The 21529-nt window shown below is 47.5% G+C and overlaps 1 protein-coding gene across 2 annotated transcripts in view; it reads left to right on the top strand.

Moving 5' to 3' along the window:
• The window catches only part of SEMA5B (semaphorin 5B), a 117888-nt gene that overhangs the window by 74365 nt on the left and 21994 nt on the right, over positions 1 to 21529 (top strand). For both annotated transcript variants that reach the window (XM_043594330.1, XM_043594329.1), the window contains exons 2-4: positions 3793 to 3993; positions 9208 to 9307; positions 14174 to 14219. In XM_043594330.1, coding sequence (XP_043450265.1) covers positions 3840 to 3993; positions 9208 to 9307; positions 14174 to 14219 — 300 coding nt within the window. In that variant the 5' untranslated portion in view covers positions 3793 to 3839. The remainder of the gene's footprint in view (positions 1 to 3792; positions 3994 to 9207; positions 9308 to 14173; positions 14220 to 21529) is intronic.

Here is a 21529-nt window from a genome sequence, read left to right as displayed (position 1 = left end):
GGAACTATTTAAGAAGGTGTGGGAAGGGGTTTGGGAGCCATATGGGACTGCTCACTGGGCTCTACCCTGCCGCCGATAATGAGGGGCTGGCACCACCCCAGGCAAAGAGAGGAGGGGGGAGCTTAACTCTGACCTTCTGTGGGGGGATGCGGCTGCTCACCCAGCTGCCTCCTCTCTCTCCCATTCCTCCCATCTTCCGCCAGTGTCCCCACTGGCCAAACAGAGGGAAGGAGTCCCCTGTTGCAGCCCAGGCACTGAGCACGGAGGAGGGGCAGAGTAGAGGGACAAATAGAAAGCATCCAGCACAAGTGTCAAAGGGCAAGAGGAAATTCCATAGCAGTGCCAGCCCCATGCAGCAGGAAAGACCCAGTTTAGCTCTCAGGAATAATGCCACGTGAGCGGCCATGTGAAAGTCACTCCAGGGAGGATGTCTGGGCCAAAGCTCCCTCCCAGAGGGTTTCCACTAGCAGGGGTGTCCAACCTCTCCCGGGGAGGGACAGAGAATTCCACATTTGAACCTGAGGCTGAGGGGACCAAGAGGTGCTCCAGAGACTAAGGCCCCCTGGGATGCAGGATGAGGCCAGGTAAGGGAGAAGGGAGCTCTTCCAGGTGCACCATCCGCATAGTCACTGGGGTATTTCCTCAAAGCCTCTCAGCAACATGACGACAGGAGTTACCCCATCTCACACAGGTGTGAGGAAACAGACAAGAAGAAGTCATCCTACTTTCATTTTCCAGACCTAGAGTAAGGTAGTGGTGGTAGGAAAGGAAGAGAGGAGGGGTTAGGAGCAAAGGGTGTTCGAGAGGAATGGAACCCTAGGGGCCCCTAGTCCCTGCAGAGGTTTGTCACAGTCGTCTTTGGAATCACTCACCTGCTGGTCCCAGGACCCCACCTCCAGTGGAAGGGGTTCTGATTTGTCCCCACCTCCAGCAAGAAATCCCTGATCTAGTCCAACCTTTTATTTCACAGATGACGACTGTCACCAAGGAGGTCTATCGGTGGGTTAGGGACCTGTGAGGGATGTGATGTCAACAAGGCTTGGTGGGTGACACGTTGGATGGGCCAGGAAAGGAGGGAGGTGGGAGCTGATTCAGAGTGTCTGAGTCAAGCTCCAGAGGAAGTGTTGTGCTGCCCCATATTAGAAGTTTTAGGGAACCAAAACTAGTCTGGGTTTGTGAGTTCGAGCCCCAAATCTGACTCTGAGCTGACAGCGCAAAGCCTACTTGGGATTTTCTGGCTCCCTCTCTCTCTGCCCCTCTCCTACTCTCTTCCCCACTCCCCACCTCAAAATAAATAAACTTTAAAAAAATAAAAAGTTTTTGAGGTTTTTATTGAATGGGTGATATTAAACATTTAATAGTCAAAAGTGAAAATAATATAAAAAGGTGTATATATTGGGACACCTGGGTGGCTCAGTCAATTAAGCGTCCGACTTCGGCTCAGGTCATGATCTGATGGTCTGTGAGTTTGAGCCCTGCATCGAGCTCTGTGCTGACCTCTCAGAGCTTGGAGACTGCTTTGGATTCTGTGTCTCCTGCTCTCTCTCCCTCTCTCTCTCTCTCTCTCTCTCCCCCCTCATCCCCCACTAGTGCTCTGTCTCTCAAACATAAATAAATGTAAAAAAAATTTTTTAAGGTATATATTAAGGAGCATCTGTCATGATTTTGCTATTTATAGGTAGCCTGATTTAAAATTAGTTTGGGTTTATTTTTCCAGTGTCTGTTAATGCTCATACCAGCAATTATAAATATGTATTCTCATTTCCACCTTCTTTTTTACACAAAAGGTATCAAGCTAGTACCCTGTTCTGCATCGGGTTTTTTCCAGTCACTATACCTGGAGATTTCTCCATATCGAAATCTAGGGAAAAATCCCCATTCTTTTCTAGAGCTGTGTAGTATTCCGTTACACAAATACACCCTCGCGTAGTCAAGCAGTCTCCAGTTGCTAGGTGTTTGGTTGTTTCCTGTCTTCTGTTACTTCAAAGAATGCCCCCAAGGAGTAATCTTGTGCATAAATCACCTGGCACATGTACAGGTGCCTGTTTAGTCTATTTTTGCTTCTCAACTATCTCTGGTGAAGGAGCAGATTTTACATTTCAATTTACAATCTGTCGCAGATGGATACTTACATAAAATTCAATAAAAGTGAATTACTGGAGAAATGAATTGACAAAAAAACTATGAAAAATACAAGCCTCCAAATTTTATTAGATCCAATAGACATAAAAATTACTCTGTCACATTACTATAAAGATTTTTAAACACTCTCAAGTTTCTGCATTTATCTTACCACGAAGTTGTCACAGTTTGTGGATTTGACACTGATCTGCGGACCGCACTTTGAGTAGCACTGGTTAAGACTCCCAGAAATTAGATCAAAAGGTACATGCCTCTGTCATTTTGCCAGATTCCTCTCCATAGGGCTTGTACCATTGTTGCACGATGGTATATGAGAGTGCCCCCTTCCCCACAGCCTCGCCGAGAGTGTCATCTGTCTTGGAATTTTGCTAAACTCATAGGTGAACAGTAGTAGCTCAGTCTAGGTTTTAAACTGCATTGTTCTTATTGTGAGTGAAAATAGCGTCTTAATTAATTAAAGTATTTATTTATTTACAGAGAGAGAGAGAGAACGCATGCACACATGCACAAGCAGTGGAGGGGCAGAGAGAGGGGGACAGAGAGAATCTTAAGCAGGCTCCATCCACACCGAACTGGCTGCAGGGCTAGATCTCATGACTCTGAGATCATGACCTGAGCTAAAATCAAGAGTCAGATGCTTGAGGCACCTGGGTGGCTCAGTGCCTTGAGTGTCTGACTTCAACTCAGGTCATGATCTCGTGGTTTGTGGGTTCGAGCCCCTCGTTGGGCTCTGTGTTGGCAGCTCAGAGCCTGGAGCCTGCTTCGGATTCTGTGTCTCCTTCTCTCTGCCTCTCCCCCACTCACACTGTGTCTGTCTCTCTCAAAAATAAATAAATGTTACAAAAAAAAGAGTCGGATACTTAACAACTGAGCCACCCAGGTGCTCCAGTGTCATTCATATCTTTAAGCCCTATTTGTACATATATTCTTTGCCTATTTTGTACTGTATTATTGACCTTTTTCCTCTTGATTCCCAGGAATTATTTATACATTAGGAATATTAGCCCCTTGTCTGTGATATGTAATGCAAATATTTTTTTCCAGTTTGTCATTTGCCTTTTGATTTTGTTTGGTGTTTGTTTGGGGGGGGGGGCATGCAGAAGTTTGAAGTTTTATGTAGTTAAATATGTCAATCTTTTCTTTAATAGCTTCTGGATTTTGAGTCCCGGTTCTTTATTCCAAAATTATAAAGAATTCTGCCTGCATTTTCTTCTAGTATTTTTATGGTTTTATTCTTAACACCTAAATCTTTTATCCAGTTGGAATTTTTCCTAGTACAGGTGTGGGTTATGGATCCAAATTTATCTTTTTACAAATGGCTACCCACGTGTCCTAGCTCCACTTATTAAGATCCCTAGATACCACCTTTATCATTAAAACTAATTTTACGCCATTTGGGATCATAATAGAAAAAGCTCTATAATTTGTCAGTTTTATCCAGAATACCATTGCAAGGGAAATTAGCTCTCCAGATATGATCTATAACTCTGTGTTACTAGAGCAGAGTAAACTATAAGTAACATAGGTAAAATGTAAATGTATTTAAACAAGCAAACACAGCCCGTGGGCCTGCCAACAACCATGGAGGAAACTGGGAGAAGTGGGCCTTGCTGAGGGAACTCGTGGTGAGAGTCAATGTTTGCATTGCAGACCTTACCTGCCTGCCTCCGGAGCTAGGACTGCAGAGGGGCCCAACGATGGTGTTTCTGGGACCCCTGGCTGTCACCCTGTTGCCGCCCAGCCTCACACTGCTGGTGTTCCACCTGTCCAGCTCCCAGGATGTCGTCACTGAACCTAGCAGTGAGCAGCAGCTGTGCACCCTGAGGGAACACCCCACTGTGGCCTTTGCAGGTGAGAGCCACTTCCCACTCGGTCCTTTTTGCAATGGCTGTGCTTTGTCCCACTTGGTCCTTTTTGCAATGGCTGTGCCTTGAAGGACTTAGGTCTGAACTCAGCAGGGTCTCTTTGATGTTGGAAGTCCTGGGATGTTCCCCTAGGGATAAATGTTAGAAGGATGAGTAGCCATGGGCTGGAGGGGTCTGATTTTAGTCTCCAATTTATTTAAGGCTTCCATCCATGTTTACCTGGAGGAGGAGGGTGCCTTGCTCTGGCATTCCTGCTAGGAGGAGGGGTTGTGGGTACTCTGGGTAGAGTGGACAGGGGTTCATCGGCCATCTCAGCTCTAGCTCTTCTGGAAGCATGAGTATTTCTTAGCTTCGTTGGGGGGCCAGAATGAAGATGACTCACTCCTTAGGAGGTGCCTGGAGATCTCTGGAAGGCTTCCTTCTGCTCTAAGACAGTTGCAGATGCCTGTCTTCAGGGCCCTGGGAACCCACAGGGAAACCGGTCCTTGGTGACTGATAACTCCCTCTGTCTGTCAAGGGAGGGCATGAGAGTGTCCTGTTAAAGTGTTTCCCAAACTGGGATTTGTGACTCACTGGGCGTATTCTGAGAGGCCTATAAATTCTCAATAAGGGTTTCTAAAATTAATACATACAGTCGATGATAATCGAAAACCAAAACAAAACATAAATACCAGAACATGCGGGATGTTCTCCCATGACCTGTTGGCTAGTTGGGGGCTCCCTGGTGGTGCTAGGACCACATCAGCACTTCCGAATCCGTCACCTGCATGGCAGCTCACACTGGGATCTGTGGATGTAGCTTCAGAGGTCCCCAGGTTCTTAAGTCTGATAGACACCTGCCCTATTTCCTCATCACAAGTACCCTGGCAAGGAGGCAAGGCAAGGACTGTCACCTCCCTTTACAAATGGGAGGGCTGAGGTGTAGAGGGTGGGAGAGGCTTGTCAGAGGCGGGCCTTCACGTTGGGCACCCAGTGCTCTTTCTACTCCCCGTGGCAGAGCGATCGGGGCTCCACCTTCTAGGTGCCACGGGCAGGAGGGTGAGGAGCCGTCCTCGGGATTCCACACAGCTAATCGAGAGGGCAGAGATGGAAACCAGAGCAGAAAAATAAATGCCCGAGTGCGAGGCTGGCATGGGATTTGGGGGATAGGAGGGGTGGTATGGATAGGTGTTGGGGTTAGCAAGGTGGGGAGGCTGGGGCGGCTGGGAAGTGTGGGATTCCCAGCTGTGGGCTGGCTCCTGCCTCCGGGAGGAGAATTTGCAGCTGTCTTCTCAGTGCTGTCTTGTTTGAGATGGGATCCAAGGCTTTGAAGGCTTAAGTGGATTAAAGTAAATTAGCAATGTCCTTAAGCCTACAAAACACGAGTACACTCTCAGACTTCTGATGGCTCCCAGCGTGCTGGTGGCTGTCACTGAAGGGAAGGACCAAGTGCGGGACAGAAGGAGCGGGACTCTCAGGGCTATCCTCATCTTGGATGCCCCATGGCAACTCCTAATGAACCATTTCCTCTGAGGGGCTTTGCTGGAGGCCACTGTTGGCCTGGTGGATTCTTGGGGCAGGTACAACGGAAGGAGAGCAAGAGAATTTCTGTCCCCCAGCCAGGCTGGTCTGTACTGGAGCAAACTAGATAGGGGGGTAGGGGTAATGGAGAGGTAGAAGATGTGTTCCTTGAATGCCTGGCTTCATTCCCACCATTTTTTATCTTAAGGTGTATATTACTTGAATGAAATAACCTCCTTCCCCACCCTCTTTCAGAATGGAGGAATGAGGCTCAGATTGTCATGGAGTAACTAAGGAATCCCCTTAGCCCCAGCAAGCAGAGATGTCCATCATCCTAGACTGACAGCCCTAGAGTGTGGCATCATCTCTACTTTTCCTCCCCAGCCCTCCTGGCCTCCCCTCCACTCACCTGGGTCTCCGTTCTGACAGCTTTGGATTTTCCTATCCATTCACCAAATTGTTATTGGGCCCTACTTGAACCAAGGACAGGGCTAGATGCTGTGGGACTTCAGAGGTAAGAGTTTCCTCTGGGTACTCGAGTATCTCTTGTTGTTCCTTAAAGATCACTCCCTTTGGTCTGCCAGTGCAGTTGGTCCTGCACTAGGACTGGTCCTCTTGTCTCCCCACACCCTTTGGTACTGGTGAGCACACACCAGGGACTCAATTCATGTTGGGAACTGTGTTCTGGGTGATGCTGCCATTCCAGAGAGGTTGCCATATAACCCAGCCCAGTGCCAACCGCCAGCTTCCAGGATCCCCTCAGATGTTACATTTTATTTCTGACTGATCAGTAGGCTTCCAACTCTGTAGCTGTGAGTTGCCTTCTCCCCTGACACCTGGCTGATCTGTGAATAACCCCTAAATACCCTAGAGGACCTGCCTGTTGCAGAGTCTGGCAGGCGTTTTTCCATCTTGTAAGGTTAGATTTCTCCTTCTTTTAAGGGGGGGCCCACCTGTGTCTCTCTTTGGCCTGCACGTTATTCCTTCTGCCACGGCATGGAATTTCTAGGAGGCAGGGAGAAGCCAGGATGGAGTTAACACTGACAGTGGTTAATCCACAAACTGGGTAATTGAATTGACTATAATTAAAATCACAGGCGCGTCATGGAGAATGTCATTTTTCTCTTAAAGTCGCCGTCCAAAGCCTTCCCTGCACACGGAGCTCAGAACGTGCTTGGTGTTTTAAAGACAGGTTTCCCTCTGGTCCTGTTTGCCTGTTTAATAAGAGGAAGCTGGCTCCTTTCCCAAGACAGCTCCCCCAGGATCAGCGTGCTGCACCCGCCTGCCTCTCTCCCCCCTCGCCCCTTTCCCCTTGCCCTTGTCAGTTACAAGAAACTGGAAGCGGCCGTCACCCTCCACTCCTTCCTCTGCCCCTGCCTCCCATTGTCTTCCCATCTCCTACCCTGTTTCGTCTTCCTTTCCTTTCCCTGCCCCAGGGAAGGGCCTGAGTGAAGACTGAGCTGAGAAGTCCCCACATGGAGTTTCTCCTGGTTTGCTGCACACCAGTCATGCCACCCCTTCCCCTGTTCAGCTGCCCACATCTGGAAGACCCCTGTCGGAGGGGACAAAAGGAACTAAAGGGTGACCCAGTTGCTACCGTTGGGGAGCACTCATCTGATGGTGACAGGCAAGCCCTCCATATCTTCCCCACCCCCACCACAGAAAACAGGCTTGAGCACATTCAGAGTGACAACAAAATACACTGTTAACAGAATAGACAAGGTAGAGAGAATATGGAGCAAAATAAAATCAGGGTGGAGAGATTGTGATCCAGGAAGTCTTCCTGGAGGAGAGTCCTTGGCTTAGTCTATAAAGTAGTATACTATTCTACCAGGATTTCTGAGTGTGGCCCTGAGGTCAACTAAAAATCCAGCTTACCCGACTCCTGATCCACTTCTTATACCGATATTGCCCAAATGCCATTGCAACTTCATGGTAATTCTTGCTAACCTATAGTCCCCTGCTGAGGACAGAGGCAGACCCAAGGGGTTTGTTACATTTTGCTGTAGAATTTCTTTCTTCTTCTTTTTTTTAATCATGCATATCACGGTTTTCTGAAAAACATCCAACTCACAAAACCTCAAGTTCTCCAGGGAGCGATTAAGTGTTTGCTTGTCGTGCAGAAATGAAGGGCTGCTTTTACTCTGTAGTGGAGGGATAATGAGCAATGATTTATTTCCCCTGGATTACACACACACACACACACACACACACACACACACACACATGCACGCACGCATTTCTCTGGGCCTTCTGTGAGCCAGTTGCTAATAGACTGTGGGGAGAAAGCACCGGACCTCACATTCCCCCCTCATCTTTTTCTCCATTGGCATGAAAGTTCTCTGCCCCATGGTTCTCTGGCTCTCTTGTTATTGGTCAGTTCCCTCCCATCTATGAGGCAGAGGCTGAGGAGTGCTATTAAGGGGTTCTGGACCAGGATGGGAGAAGTGGGTCTCCAGTGGAAGGGAAAGAGGGAAAGTCAGCGTACCCTGACGTACCATCCCCAGGCGTACCTTCCACAGACCACTGCCCCATCCATCCAGAGGGCTGTGAGATCTCCTCTCTGCCCACCAATCTCCATGGAAGACTTTGGCCTCGGCTGGGAAGCTCCTTCATTGGAGACAGGGATAGACGGATAAACCCAGCTTCTGTTTCCCACCTCCACGGAAGCTTGTTTGAAAACTTGGTTCTTCTTGTACAGATGGGAATTGTGGATTGATCCTGCATTTACTCAATTCCTTCCAGGTGCTGGACACAGCCTAGAGATCTAAGAAGCAAGGGCTTCCCTACCCCCCAGGGAAAACAATGGGGATATACACCCACCAATATGGGGGCTTTGATGGCAGTAAAGTAGAGGCCTCACCCAGGCTTTCGGGAGTCAGGGAAGTCTTTTTGGAGGAGGTAGGGTGGGGATGGGGCTGAACAGGAACTGTTCCACTGAGGGAGAACAGAAAGGCAAAGTTTGCAGACTCTGGTGGGATAGATCTGCACAGTGTTCTAGTTTAGTATGGCTGGAGCGGTAGTTTGAGGGGAAATGTAAAATATGAAGTATGATTCTTTCTGTGGCACTAAATAATTAATGTGCCAGGCATCCAAACTGGGAAGACAGTGCAGAGCCCAAAGGCCTTCATAAGAGTTGAGACTTTTTCTGGGGTCAACTGGGAGCTATTAAAGGGTTCTAAGCTGCAGAGCGACAAAACCAGATTTGCATTTTAGAAAGATTGCTCTGGTTGCTATGTAGGAAATGGACCCACCAGAGGGGCAGGAGTGGAGGCCAGGTTAGATAGGATGCTCCTGGCACCAGGCCAGGCAAGAGATGATACTAGCTTGGATGGGGGTAGGGTACAGAGGGCAAAAGGGATGGATTTCTTGGAAGTGGGACAGATAAGATTTCTGAGTGTTTTTAAGTGCTGGTGAGGGTTTAGGGGAGGGAAGGATGATCACAGTTTTCCCTTTGGGCAGCTAGGGGTTAGGTGGAGCCCTTCTCTGAGATAGCGGACATAGCAGGAACAGTGGCGACACCCCCACCCCCTCTCCCCCAGCTGGCTGCTCACAGAGGGGGCAAGTGGAACCCAGGTTTAGGGGGTGCCAAGACTGCTTCCGCCTCACCGCTCGCTGATGTTAGCCCTTTCATTGTGGGGTCCAGTGCTGGCACAGCTGGTCCAACAGTAACTGGAATGCCTGCTTCTCCCTCCACCAGATCTGAAGCCGTGGGTCTTCAACTTCACCTACCCTGGAGCCCGAGACTTCTCCCAGCTTGCTCTGGATCCCTCCAGGAACCAGCTCATCGTGGGAGCCAGGTAACGAGGTGCAGGAGGGTTGGTGCCACGAGGGGTAGTGTGCTTAGGATTGGATGGAGGGAATGTCACTTGGGATGAGCCCGCTATGGGCAGGCCCTCATCCTGGGCCCGTGTTCCTCTCTGCCAGGCCCTCTCTGTATCTGAATGTCTGTCTTCCACAAGAGGAAGCATTAGTTGGAGCAAGGCGGGGAGGAGGGTGACCTCTAGACCCCCAGATTCCGTGGCTGGTAGTTTGCAAGAGCAGGAACATCTGCTGGCCACCTTCTACCCCACGTCCCTACCCTGCTTCCTGGACTGCCCAGGCAAAGTCCTCCCTGAGAGCTCCATGCAGGGAAGGTGCCCAAGAGCCCCCTGCTGGCTGGCTGGCCGCCTGCACCTGGGATGCTGGACTCAGGCCATGGCCTTCTTGTATGAAGCACCTCACTTCCCTCCCTGTTGCCTAATCTTGTTTAGCCTCACTATTCTGGCTCTAGGGAGGGCTTGTGGAGACCTTACAAAATTGTAGACTCTTAGCTCTAGTAGAGAAGGGAGCTTAGAGATGGTTTACTCCAGTGGGTCTCAGAGAGTGATCCCTAGACCAGTGGTACCAATAGCACCAGGAACTTGTTAGAAATGTAAATTCTTGGGCCCCACCCCAGGCCTGCTGAATCAGAAACCCTGGGGGTGGGGCCCAGCAATGTGTTTTAGCAAGCCCTCCAGGTGAGTCTGAGGACTTCTAGGTTTGAAAATCACTAGTCTAATCTAACTGCCTTCAATTTCAACATGAGGAGGCAAGGGACAGGAGAGGGGAGTTGACCTTCCCAAGATCCCATTGAACAAGACGACAACAGAGGATGGGGCTAGAACTCCTGTCTCCTTACCTCTGGGCTAGAGTTTTTTTCTGCCAGTCCCTTATCACCTTCGACTGCACTGGTGTTTTTCAGAAGCTCTCCACCCCAGATGTTCAGATTCAGCAGGTCTGAAGGTGGGGGAGGGTGGCCACTAGGTTGGGCAACCCCAGGCTATCCTGCGTGGCTTACCAACCTTGACCTTCAGGTTTTCCAGAGTGTACCCACCCCCTATTTACATTATGAAAAGGAAGCAAGCCAAGCAGAGCTCTGGACAAAGACCAGAGGAGCTGCACTGCTCTTAGGATACTGACCTCTGAACCATCTGTAAAGTCTGGCTTCCAGTCTTCTGTGTTGCCAACCTCTCAGGACTGTTGTGAAGCCAGGGCTGAAAGCATTTTTTAAATTAATTATTTTGCATCAGTGATATGAATGTGTCGTGGTGAAACATTCAAAAAGTACAAAAGAATATACAATGAAAGACACACACACACCAAACAGGACGCCTTCTTGGAGGCACATCCTGCGACGAGAATGTGTTCTCCCAGAGGTAATCTGTGCTTACGCAAATATACAAGGGTATGGGCTTTATTTTTCCCAGCAAATAAAATACCATTAGCCCTTGAACAACATGGGGGGTTAAGGGCACTGACCTCCCTCCCCTTCTGTGCAGTTGAAAATCTACCTATAACTTTTGGCTCCCCAAGCTTAACTACTCAAAGCCTACTGTTGGTTGGAAGCCTTACTGGTAACATAAATGGTCGATGAACACGTATTTTGTATATGTATTATATAATGTGTTCTTACAACAAAATAAGCTAGGGAAAAAAGTGTTATTAAGAGAATCATAAGAAAGAGCAAACACATTTACAGTACGGTATTGAAAAGAAATCTGTGTGTAGAACAAACTGGAGTTGTTCAAGGGTCAGCTGTAATGGTTTTACTTTTTATTTTCAGATAATTATGGATTTCCATGCAGTTGTAGGAAGTCAGTCCACATACCCTTCACCCAGCTTCCCCCGGTGGTGACATCTTGCATAATGACAGTGCATTGCAGTTAGGAAGCTGACATTGAGACCATCCTTCTCCCTTATTCAGGTCCTGCCAGTCTCACAGCTGTACTTCTTTAAATCCAAAAGGATACCACTGAGGCCTCTGCTCTGAACCTTGTGGACACATTTTGAAAACTGCCGGTCTTTCTGTGCCAGCCATGTACCATATATGTAGTAAAGCATCTAAAGCATATAGTAAATCAGGCATGTAATAAATCACCTAACCTTCACATGAACACCGGGCAGAGCATTCTGTAATTATCCCTACTGTATGGATTAGGAAACTGAAGCTCAGAAAGTTTAGGCCACCTGCCTGTGTTCTCGCTGCTGTTTTGGACCCACTCTGGGGCTTCCCCACACAACAGGCATGCCTTTTCCTGGCGTTTTGAGCCTGGCTGTGCCCTCAGAGACAGGGGACAGTCAGGCAGGACATGGTGCCTTGCACCCCTCACAGCAAATGAAGTGGTTCCTCAGTTTCTTCTCCCCCGTTCTCTAGGGAGAGAGAACTTTCCTTCCTCCTGTCCTTCTGCCTGACATTCTCCCTCTTCTTTCTGACCCCCTAGGTCTCTGGAATTCAGCTGGGGATATTTTTTATTTATTTATACCCTGCCTTGTTCCATAGGGGATTTAGGGGCAGGTCAGGCTGAAGAGATTTCTCTCTGTTCTCGTCTCCCGGAGGAGCAGACTACATTGCTGTGATAAACAATTTTTGATGGGATAAAAATTAATAAAGTGATGCAATGTTTCCCCTAATTTTTTAAAGCTGTGAGCAGATGCCTCTGTTACCTGAGCAGACAGCTGGGGCAGAGTCCGAGTCCATCTGTTCTCAGGCCAGGAGAGAGGGGGTGGGGAAGCTCTGCAGGGCAGGGGGCTGGGGAGGGACAGCAGAGGCCTGCAGCCAAGGTCAATGGCGAGGCCTGTCCGGCCCCAGAACAGCAAAGAAGCTAAGCGGCGGCTGGGCCTGGAGCCAGAGCTGGGGACAAGAAGCCTCCAGGCTGAAGTGTCTCCTTCAGGCCCCTGGATTCATTCAACAGGGACCCCTCCACCCCCCATCTCCTCCTGGCCCACTCCACAGCGTTTCCCTTCAATTCTCTTCTCAGTACAGCCGAGATAGGCCAGAATGTTCTAAAGCAATTATTCCTAAAAACCTCAGGAACCAAAAGGGGAATGGCTAAAAGAAAATGTTAGAAGGAGAGAAAAAAAATTCTTAGGGAAAACCAAGACTTTACATCTGTTTGATATTAATAAAGCCTTTTAACATGCACCACACCATCCCCTGTCTCCACAGTCCTGTGAAATGAGAAAGACGGCGTTAGTTTCTCCATTTTACAGACACAGACACTGAGGCCCCCACAATGTCCCCAGAAAGTAGCCAAGCTGGGATTCTCCCTGCCTCCGCTGCAGGGTCTACTCTGTGAGCCTGCAGCCACTTTTGTGTGGCGTGTTGACTGTGGCCCTGTCCCCCTCCAAGTCTGTGCATAGTGATAGTGGGCTTGTGGCTCCAGAGTCCAGGCAAAGCAATTTCCTCAGTGTCCGACCCTGTGAGTACTCGATGGGTGACTAACTGAGGTAGTAGTATCATTATCACTGCTATTTAAGGCCTTTTTAAAAATTACGACTATATTATTTTTAGAGCATTTCTAGGCTGACAGCAGACTTGATAAGAAGGTACACATGTTTCCCATGTGTCTCCTGCTCCCATAGCCTCCACCACCAGAGGGGTACATTTGTTGTCGTTGAAGAACTGCATTGACACATACATCATTATCACCCCACATCTATAGTTTATATTATGGTCTCTTAGTGTTGTACATTCTGGAAGTTCGGACAAAGGTATAATGACATGTATCCAGTGTTACAGTGTCATACAGAGGAGGTTCACTGCCCTAAAAATCCTGTGCTCCACCTGTTCATCCTCCCTCCCCTCAACCACTGATCTCTTACTGTCTCCATAGTTTTGCCTTTCCCAAAATGTCATATAATTGGAATCATACAGTGTGTAGCCTTTTCAGATTGGCTTCTTTCACTTAGTATTATGCATCTAAGTTTCCTCCATGTCTTTTCATGACTTGATAGTTCATTTCCTTTTTGCTCTGAATAATATTCTATTATCTGGATACACCACAGTGTATTTATCCATTCACCTGCTGAAAGGCTTCTTGGTTGCTTCCAAGTTTGAGCAATTGTGAATAATGCTGCTATAAACATCCATGTGCAGGTTTTTGTGTGGACACGTTTCTTTATTTAAGGTTTTTGAGCAGGAGGCTAATGTGATGAAAACAGTATTTGAGGCAGATGAGGCTGGCAGCCCCATGTGGGCTGGGGGTGCGCAGGAGAGGAATCGTGGGGGCGCTGAGGGGGCCACTGGGGCAAAAGCGGATAGGGTGATCCAGGGAGGGGATCGTGGGAAGGTCAGATCCAGAGTCACCACAGGCAGGGGCTGCGGGAGATGAGGAGGCAGACAGGACTCCGGGGGCCCCAGGCATGGTGTTAGGAGAGATGGCTGGTCTGTCTGAGGAGGGGAGTCAGACAGGAGTGGGTCTGGGTGGAAGGAAGGAGATGGTGTGTTTAGGCTCCTGCAGGAGCTCCATGAGGCATCACGTTTAACAGAAGTGGGCTCTCTGGCTGGGAGGAAGGTGGTGGGGCTGCTCCCTGGACCTGCCAGGACAGCCAGGGAGCAGGGATGGTGTGGGCTTCAGGAGTAGACAAGTCTGGGCATGAATCCCAACTCCTTCACTTACTGTCTATGACTTGGCCAACCTGTTTCCTCATCTGTAAATGCAGTTTTCCCTCTCCATTCATGGAGTTTCTGTGAGGGTTAACAGAGCCAATGGAGATAAAACTCTCCCAGGGGGTTGACCCACCACAGGCCCTCTGCAGTCTGCACCCTGTCCTGGCACCTTATGAAGCTGGAGCTGGGAAGCTGCTTCCTGGGGACCTGCCTGCAGAACCAGCTTGATTTATGATTCTTGTCTCTGTTTTCACAGGAACTACCTCTTCAGACTCAGCCTTGCCAATGTTTCCCTCCTTCAGGTACATTTGCCTCCCTTCCCTTCCCTTTCTTTGTGATTTCCCCGGTATTTGGGAGCTGGGGCTGGGGTAGCACAGGGAGCAAGGTTCAGAATTCAGCCCCTATGGTTGGAAAAAGGAGCCCCATGCTCTTTTCACTGGCCGTGGACTCACGCTGGCTTCCAGGTCTAACAGCCGGGAAGGTATTTGGAAGTGAGGGTCACCCACATAAATATGGAGGCACACATGGGGCTCCTGCATTGTGCAGGGGAACTGCTGACAAGGGGAGAGAAGGAGCACCCAAGTGAGAATGACCAACTGGCCTTGTGTGCCTGAGACTGAGGGGTCTCGGGATGCAGGACTTTAGGTGCTAAATCTGGGAGAGGGTTGGGCAAACTGGACTGGTTGGTCATTCTAAGTCTTACAGAAAGGACTGAGTTTTGGCCTCAAGAGAAAGGGTATCCCTGGTTCCTTTTTTAGCTTGGCCTGAGTGATCCCATTCTAACTCAGCGTTTTCACTGGACTGTGATTGATTTATTATCTGCTGCCAAGAAGGACTCCCCAAGCATAATTCCCTAAGTGCTCTAGGAGGCATTTTAATGGGACTCCTTGATCCAGAACATTTATCCCAGATTGAGAAACAGATGCCAAACCATCTCTACAGAGGCGGAACTTTCTAGATGAAAGAAGTCCATCTCTTCCTCAATGAGGGAAAAGCCTCCGTTCTTGTGTCTAGGAGGCTTGAGTATTTGTTGTGCATCAGATCTGAGCTGGGGGAGGAGGGGTTGCAAGACAAGCAGAGTCTCTGACCTCTAGGGCTCACTGTATAGCCAAGAAAAGATGGTGAGTGATGCATCTAACCTAATTACAGAATGGTTAAAGGAGGCAGTCAGGTGCTGGACGGTTTGGGGTACAGTTTCACTGCAAATGGCATTCGGGCAAGGGGACACCTCCTTGGTGAGCTGTTGTGACATTCTGGTCTGACCTTTTCTAGCTGCACCTGGGTGTATACCCCCATGGGCCATTGCAGCTGACTGCCAGAGGGGAGTTATAAGGGAGCAGAAAAGGTCTGACCATCAGAAGGGAGGAACTAGGGCAAATAGAAAGGAAACACCATTCATTCATTTATGGCTCCATCTATCCTTCAGTCCTTACCCTTACCAGCCAAGCTGCCATCCATTCATCCAACTACCCACCCAATTAACATTTATTGAGTACCTACAAAAGGCTGGGTCTGGTTGGAGGCATGGTACTAGGCATTTGAGATCCAAAGTGGAATAAGGCTTAGTCCCTGGCCTCGAGGAATAAGCAGATGAGATCACAAAGGATTCCCTGTCCTGGATGGGATTTCTGTGGCATGATCTTGGGGCCTGGGCTAGAGCAGCCTCAGTGACCTGCCAGCTTGGTCACAAGCAGCCCATCTAGAGCCTACTTACCAATTGACATCCACAGAAAATGAAACCAAGTTGCCAAGCGCAGCAGGTGAGGGCCTGGGGAAAGTGGGCGCAGAGGTGGTTCAAAGTGGGTGAGAGGAAGTGGACCCGGGCAGGGGTCCTACCCTGAGCTCAGGCAGTCGGCTTTTTGTTAGGTTCCCAAGGTCTGCAAGTGAAGATCTTCTAGGAGCAGTAAAGTGGTCCCAGAGAGAAAGAGAAACAGATGCCGTGCAAAGCATGCAGGGAGGGGTGAAGGCTAGGTTCAGTGGTGGCACTGGTGGCACCAGAGGCACTAGAAACCCATCAGGCTCAGCATGGTCTGCAAAGCCTTCTCAGAAAGCTGCCCTTGGCCTGGAGCTTGAAGGATGGGGATTTTCCAGGCAGCTCAGGAGGGGACATAGAGGTGTGAAATAGCATGGAGCACTGAGGGACCTGGTGGCAGGATCATTGGGTATGAGTGGGAAAAGGGTGGGAGATGAGGCCTGGGAAAAGAGAGAGACCACTTTGCACCTGGCCTGGTGCAGAGAATGGGTTAGTCAGGGGAGCCTGTTTGGAGGCCACTGCAATAGCTCAGGTGAGTGATGGGGAAAACTGAACTAAGGCAGGGGGTGGGGATGGAGAGAAGAGGGAGGAAGACCTGCAGGTGATGGAAACACACAGGGTCACAACATCAAACAGCTCCAGGGCGCATCAGGCACACTGTCTTTTGCATGAAGGAGGAAGGGAAGTTAGCAGCTCTGGGGGGCTCAGCCAAAGGCTTGGCCCACGGTGGTGCCATCCAGGGCTCTGGCTTACAAAGCTGGGTAGCATAAATCAGGTTGGGAATGAAGCTAGCCTGGCTCTTGGCAGTAGTTCTGCCTTGGCTGCCCAGTAGAATCACCAGGAGAGATTTGAAAAACACTGATGCTTGGTCCCAACCTCAGAGATTCTGACTTGATCGGTCTGAGGTGCAGGTGGGCACTGGGAATTAAAAAAAAATTTTTTTAAACGTTAATTTATTTTTGAGAGACAGAGCATGAACGAGGGAGGAGCAGAGAGAGAGGGAGACACAGAATCTGAAGCAGGCTCCAGGCTCTGAGCTGTCAGCAAAGAGCCTGATGTGGGACTTGAAGTCACAAACTGTGAGGTCATGACCTGAGCTGAAATCGATGCTTAACCAACTGAGCCACCCAGGCGCCCCAGCACTGGGATTTTTTAAAGCCCCCAGGTGCTTACAGCACGCAGCCAAATTTAGGAACCGCTGCTTTGGATGTCAATGCCTTTTCTGTAGGTGCTGCCTGCCTGGTTTGGCTTCTGACAGTTGGCCCACAGTTCCCGGGTCCCATACCTTATCAGATGTTAGGGCTCTCTGGCTTGATGATGAGGCCGACACTTGGTTCATCCCTCTCTGTGTTGAGCTGGCCTCTGCCGTGGGAAGATATCTTATGCTAACCCCATAACTCACACTTGGAGCAACGGCTCAGCTGCAGGGGCTTCTCTGAAGGTTGCTGCCAACCAGCCACAGGTACACTAGGAATTGGTTTCACCACCTTCCCAAGATGTCTCTTTGGGGTCTGATCTCAGGAGTCTAGACTAGATTTTCCATGACAGAATAAGGAGAGGATTTCATGTCCACATCCCTACCATAGTGGACTACCTACCATCTGACCACAAAGGGGAAAGAAAGGGAGAGAAGTTAGAGTGGGCTGTCCAGCATTCCTGGGCAGACTGGAGGTGAACCCCCGGCTCAGGTCCCCTGGTCTGTCATCTGGCCTGGTGAGAAAGCCTTGACTTTTGGCCACAGAAGCCTGGCCTCCACAAGTGCCCTTCCATTGCCCTATTTGGGGCTTTGGGGTTCCTGCTCATAAGCTTTCAGTCCTCAGCATCTGCTATCACAATTGCTTACAGAAACCAACTGCTAACCAAGAGCTGACCACCAGTGTCAGGAGGAGGTAGGACCCAGCCCTCCAAGCCAGCTTCCTCTACTGTCCATACTTCCTGGGGGTGCAAGGCGGTAACTCTAAGTTACAGCCAAATGATCCACTGACTCCAAGGAAGGATTTAACAATGCTTTATTGATAGCTTAAATAATTAACATCCCTTAAAAAAAAATCTAAATACAAACAGTTTATGCAAACCAGTGTCCATTAAAAGGACTTCTAAGTGCCTAACCCCTATTAAACAGTTTATGTGAACTACTATTCCTTCAGGAAGATCTAAATACCCAGCCTCCTTCCCAATTCTCCAAGCACAAGAGGTGAGATACAGGTAGCAGCACAGAGGGCAGTGCATGAGCGCGTGCATACCTGTGTGTGTGTGTGTGTGTGTGTGTGTGTGTGTGTATGTTTACTGCTGCTTGCGGTCAGGAAGGGGAAATAAAATCAGCTCCTCTGTGATGGTTATTTATCAGTGTAACCTGAACTGGTTTGGAGAAAGAAAAGGTGGCGAGTGGTCAACAGTGTCGGGGGTTGCTGTGTGATGAGCTATCCTGGATTTGGCAATTTTCTGGCCTTTGCCAGAGTAGTTCAGGGAATGATGTGTCTGGAGGCCTAATTGCAATGGATTCATGATCTTGCGCTGCTAGATGTCCTGGAAGTGCAGAAACACGGACTTTTTCTACACATACCCCATCAGGATACACGTGGGGCTTTGCCGGGCCTTGGCAGACAGTGAAGCTGATTCTGAGCTCTCTTCTAGTTATCTCTACATTCTCCAAGCTGGTCTGGCAGCTCCCAAGTTATTTGAAATCTAAACTCTGCTAAATGGTGGACCTAATGCTCAGAAAATGTTTTAATGATCAGCCATTGTCGCTGGTGTCCAAGGAACTTGCTGGGTCTGCAAGGAGATTATCCAGGCCCTGGCCGTCTTGCCTGCTCTCTCCCGTAGCAGAAAACCATACAGTTACTCTGTTACTGGAGATTGCCGTATTAGAATTTCTGGGACAGTCCTAGTTTAAAGCTTTATGCATGGCAGATTGATTGATCATACATGTATATCTCTACTCCTTCACAAAACCCCACTAAAAGGACAGTGAGGAATTTTAAAAGGTATAGGTCCACAATGACAGAGAGAACAAAAGAGACATCAATGGAGAAGAAATTAAACATATTTTAGGGAGATGGAAAGTGGATGGATAGTCATAATTGACTAGGCAGAACAGAACAGAACAGTTTACAGAGGAAAATATGGCAGAGAAGCAAACTGATCCCAGCCCCCAGAAGGGCTTAGAAGTTGGGATGTTGGGTATTGTGGAATGTGAAGATGAGGTATAAGGTGGGGGGGGGGGGCAGTTGAAATTGTCTAAATTGAGAGATTGTAATCCAGGGATTCTATCCCATCCTACACATCAATCCCTTCATCCATTTCACCCCTTCCCCAGCAAAGAGAGACTAAGACCCTTACTCTAAAGAGCCAACTGGTGAGTCTCCAAATTTGGAGACTCCAAGAAAGCTGAAGGACACTAATGGGGTATGGTGCTAGCACAATGTTTCTCTTCTTTCTCTTTATGCAATTTATTTACTGAAGAAACCTGGTCATTTGTCCAATAGCGTTTTCTACAGTCCAGATTTTTCTGATTGCAATCCAAGTGGTACATCTTAACATGTTCCACTATTCTCTGTATCATCTGTAAATTGATGCTAGATCTAAAGACTTTATTCAGTTTAGATTCCAGCAAGGTTACTTCATAAGTGTTTTGTGTACTTTTTTTTAGGAGGTATGTTGTATATGATTTTCTCTGTGTTTTTTTTTAAATGTTAGCAGCCATTGATGATTGTTTCCCAGATCCATTAATGTTGTGGGGGTTACATTGTATTAGTTGGACTTCTACAAAGAAAAACTTCTCATCTCCTTTTTGGTTACCCAATGATAGAGTCGTATAGGAAAAGCAGGGTAAATGTTTGATACTCTTCCTTTATCTACCACCTTTCAAAGAATGAGCTGTTTTCCTAGTGTCTGTGATGATCAATTAATCTTATTCTTTTATTATTATTATTATTATTATTATTACAAACTCAGAATGGCTTTAAACACTATTGATGTGTCTCAGTCCATTGCACTTATCTTTCATGGCTATGCCATCTCTTCCAGGACAAAGCCTCTTCAGGTTGGTTCCTGGGTCCTTTGACATGATGGCCCTTTTGCCTTTGGTTGCATTCTTGCTATTTGGTGTGAAGAGATGCTCCAGGCTCACCTTGTACATTTCCTAACCTCAGACCCGGAGTCAGCCATTACTCTAAGATGCCGGTTCCTTTCAGTGGGAAATGGTTAGTTGATTTATTTTAAATACAAACAAATAGCCCCAAATCACTAGACATTTGAAAAAAAAAGCCTATAAAGTGAAAGAGAAAGATCAAAACAAACAAGCAGAAGAAATGAAGAAAGGTGCAGGGACAATTAGAGAAATATAAGAAAACATCTTAAAAAGTAATTAGAAAAAACTCATTGAATCTTCTGATATATAAAAATATATTTTTTAATATACTAAAAATGTGATTGGGGAAATAAAAATCGAATTGAAGAATATAAGATGAAGTTGAATAAAAATCTCCCTGAAATTAGAACAAGAAAAAAATAAGAAATCACGAACAGGAGAGAAATAACAGAATATTAGAGGATCAATACACAACGGCCATCACTTGGTTGGATTCATAAGAGTTACAAAAAAGAGAACAGAGGAAAAGTTGAGGAAGAAATTAAGGATGAAATAACATAAGAAAATCTGCCAGCATGGAGGATGAGGCTTCACGCTGAAAGGGCAGAGTGAGTTCCCAAAAAGGTCATGCACTAAGACACCTCAGTTGGAAAATTCAGGATATTGTAATGAAAGAGAAGATCCAAAAAGTTTCTAGAGTCTTTTTCTAAAGAAAAAGAAAAAACTAGAAAAGTTGGGGAATAAGAATTACATCAGACTTCTCAATCGCAACACTGGAATCTAGAAAACAGTGGGGGAATGAATGCCTTTAAAATTCTGAGTGAAAATTATTTTTAACCTAGAATTCTGTATCAAAACTATCAATCAAGTATGGAGATAAAATGAATCAGACATGCAAAAATTTTTATCTTTTTAAAAAAAATTTTTAATGTTTATTTTGAGAGAGAGAGCGTGCACACTCCCATGCATGTGGGGGAGGGGCAGAGAGAGAGAGGAGAGAGGGAATCCCAAGCAGACTCTGCACTGACAGTGCAGAGCCTATCGTGGGGCTCAATCTCATGAACCATGAGATCATGACCTGAGCCAATATCAAGAGTTTGATGTTTAACCCACTGAGCTACCCATGTGCCCCAATGAATTTTTAAAAATTGATCTATCATGTTCCTTTTCTTAGGAAGATAGTGGAGATGTGTTTTACCAAAATAAGCAAGTAAATCAAAAAATTGGAAGACATAGGATTCAGTGAAAAGGAGAGGAGAGAAGGTAAATCCCAGGATAACAGCCAAGCAGGGAAGCCCAGGAGCAACCAGTCCACAACGGGGCAGGAGGCTGGAGCCTAGGGGCAGAAGAAAGAGGATGGGACTGAATAGATGATCAGAACCATTTGTGTTTACATTTAATAAATGATATCGAGAGGGATTTGTAGCAGCTGTTGGACATTGACCAATAGCTTGGTCATCATTCCTGGTATTCCAGTAACAGCACACATTAACATTTCAGGATCATATGAGGAGGGAATTTGAGTCCTGGTTTTTTCGGAAAACCTTCTGTGGATACCTTCTGGTAAGATCAAGAGAGTATCAGCATCCAAACTTGCAGAATGGGAACAATAGCTTGGAAGAAAACTCTGGAGACCAGAGTGGAATATTCTTTAAGAACTGTGGTATCACTGAAACCCTGGGTGGTTCAAAAAATGATACTCTAAAACAAGCAAACAAACAAAACAAATGAGCACTGGCAACCAAAGAGAAAAGTGATTCAGAAGAGGT

Source organism: Prionailurus bengalensis, chromosome C2, assembly GCF_016509475.1.
Source record: "Prionailurus bengalensis isolate Pbe53 chromosome C2, Fcat_Pben_1.1_paternal_pri, whole genome shotgun sequence".
NCBI lineage: Eukaryota > Metazoa > Chordata > Mammalia > Carnivora > Felidae > Prionailurus > Prionailurus bengalensis.
Note: the sequence above shows the minus strand (reverse complement) of the source record. Positions and strands in the feature narration are given on the sequence as shown.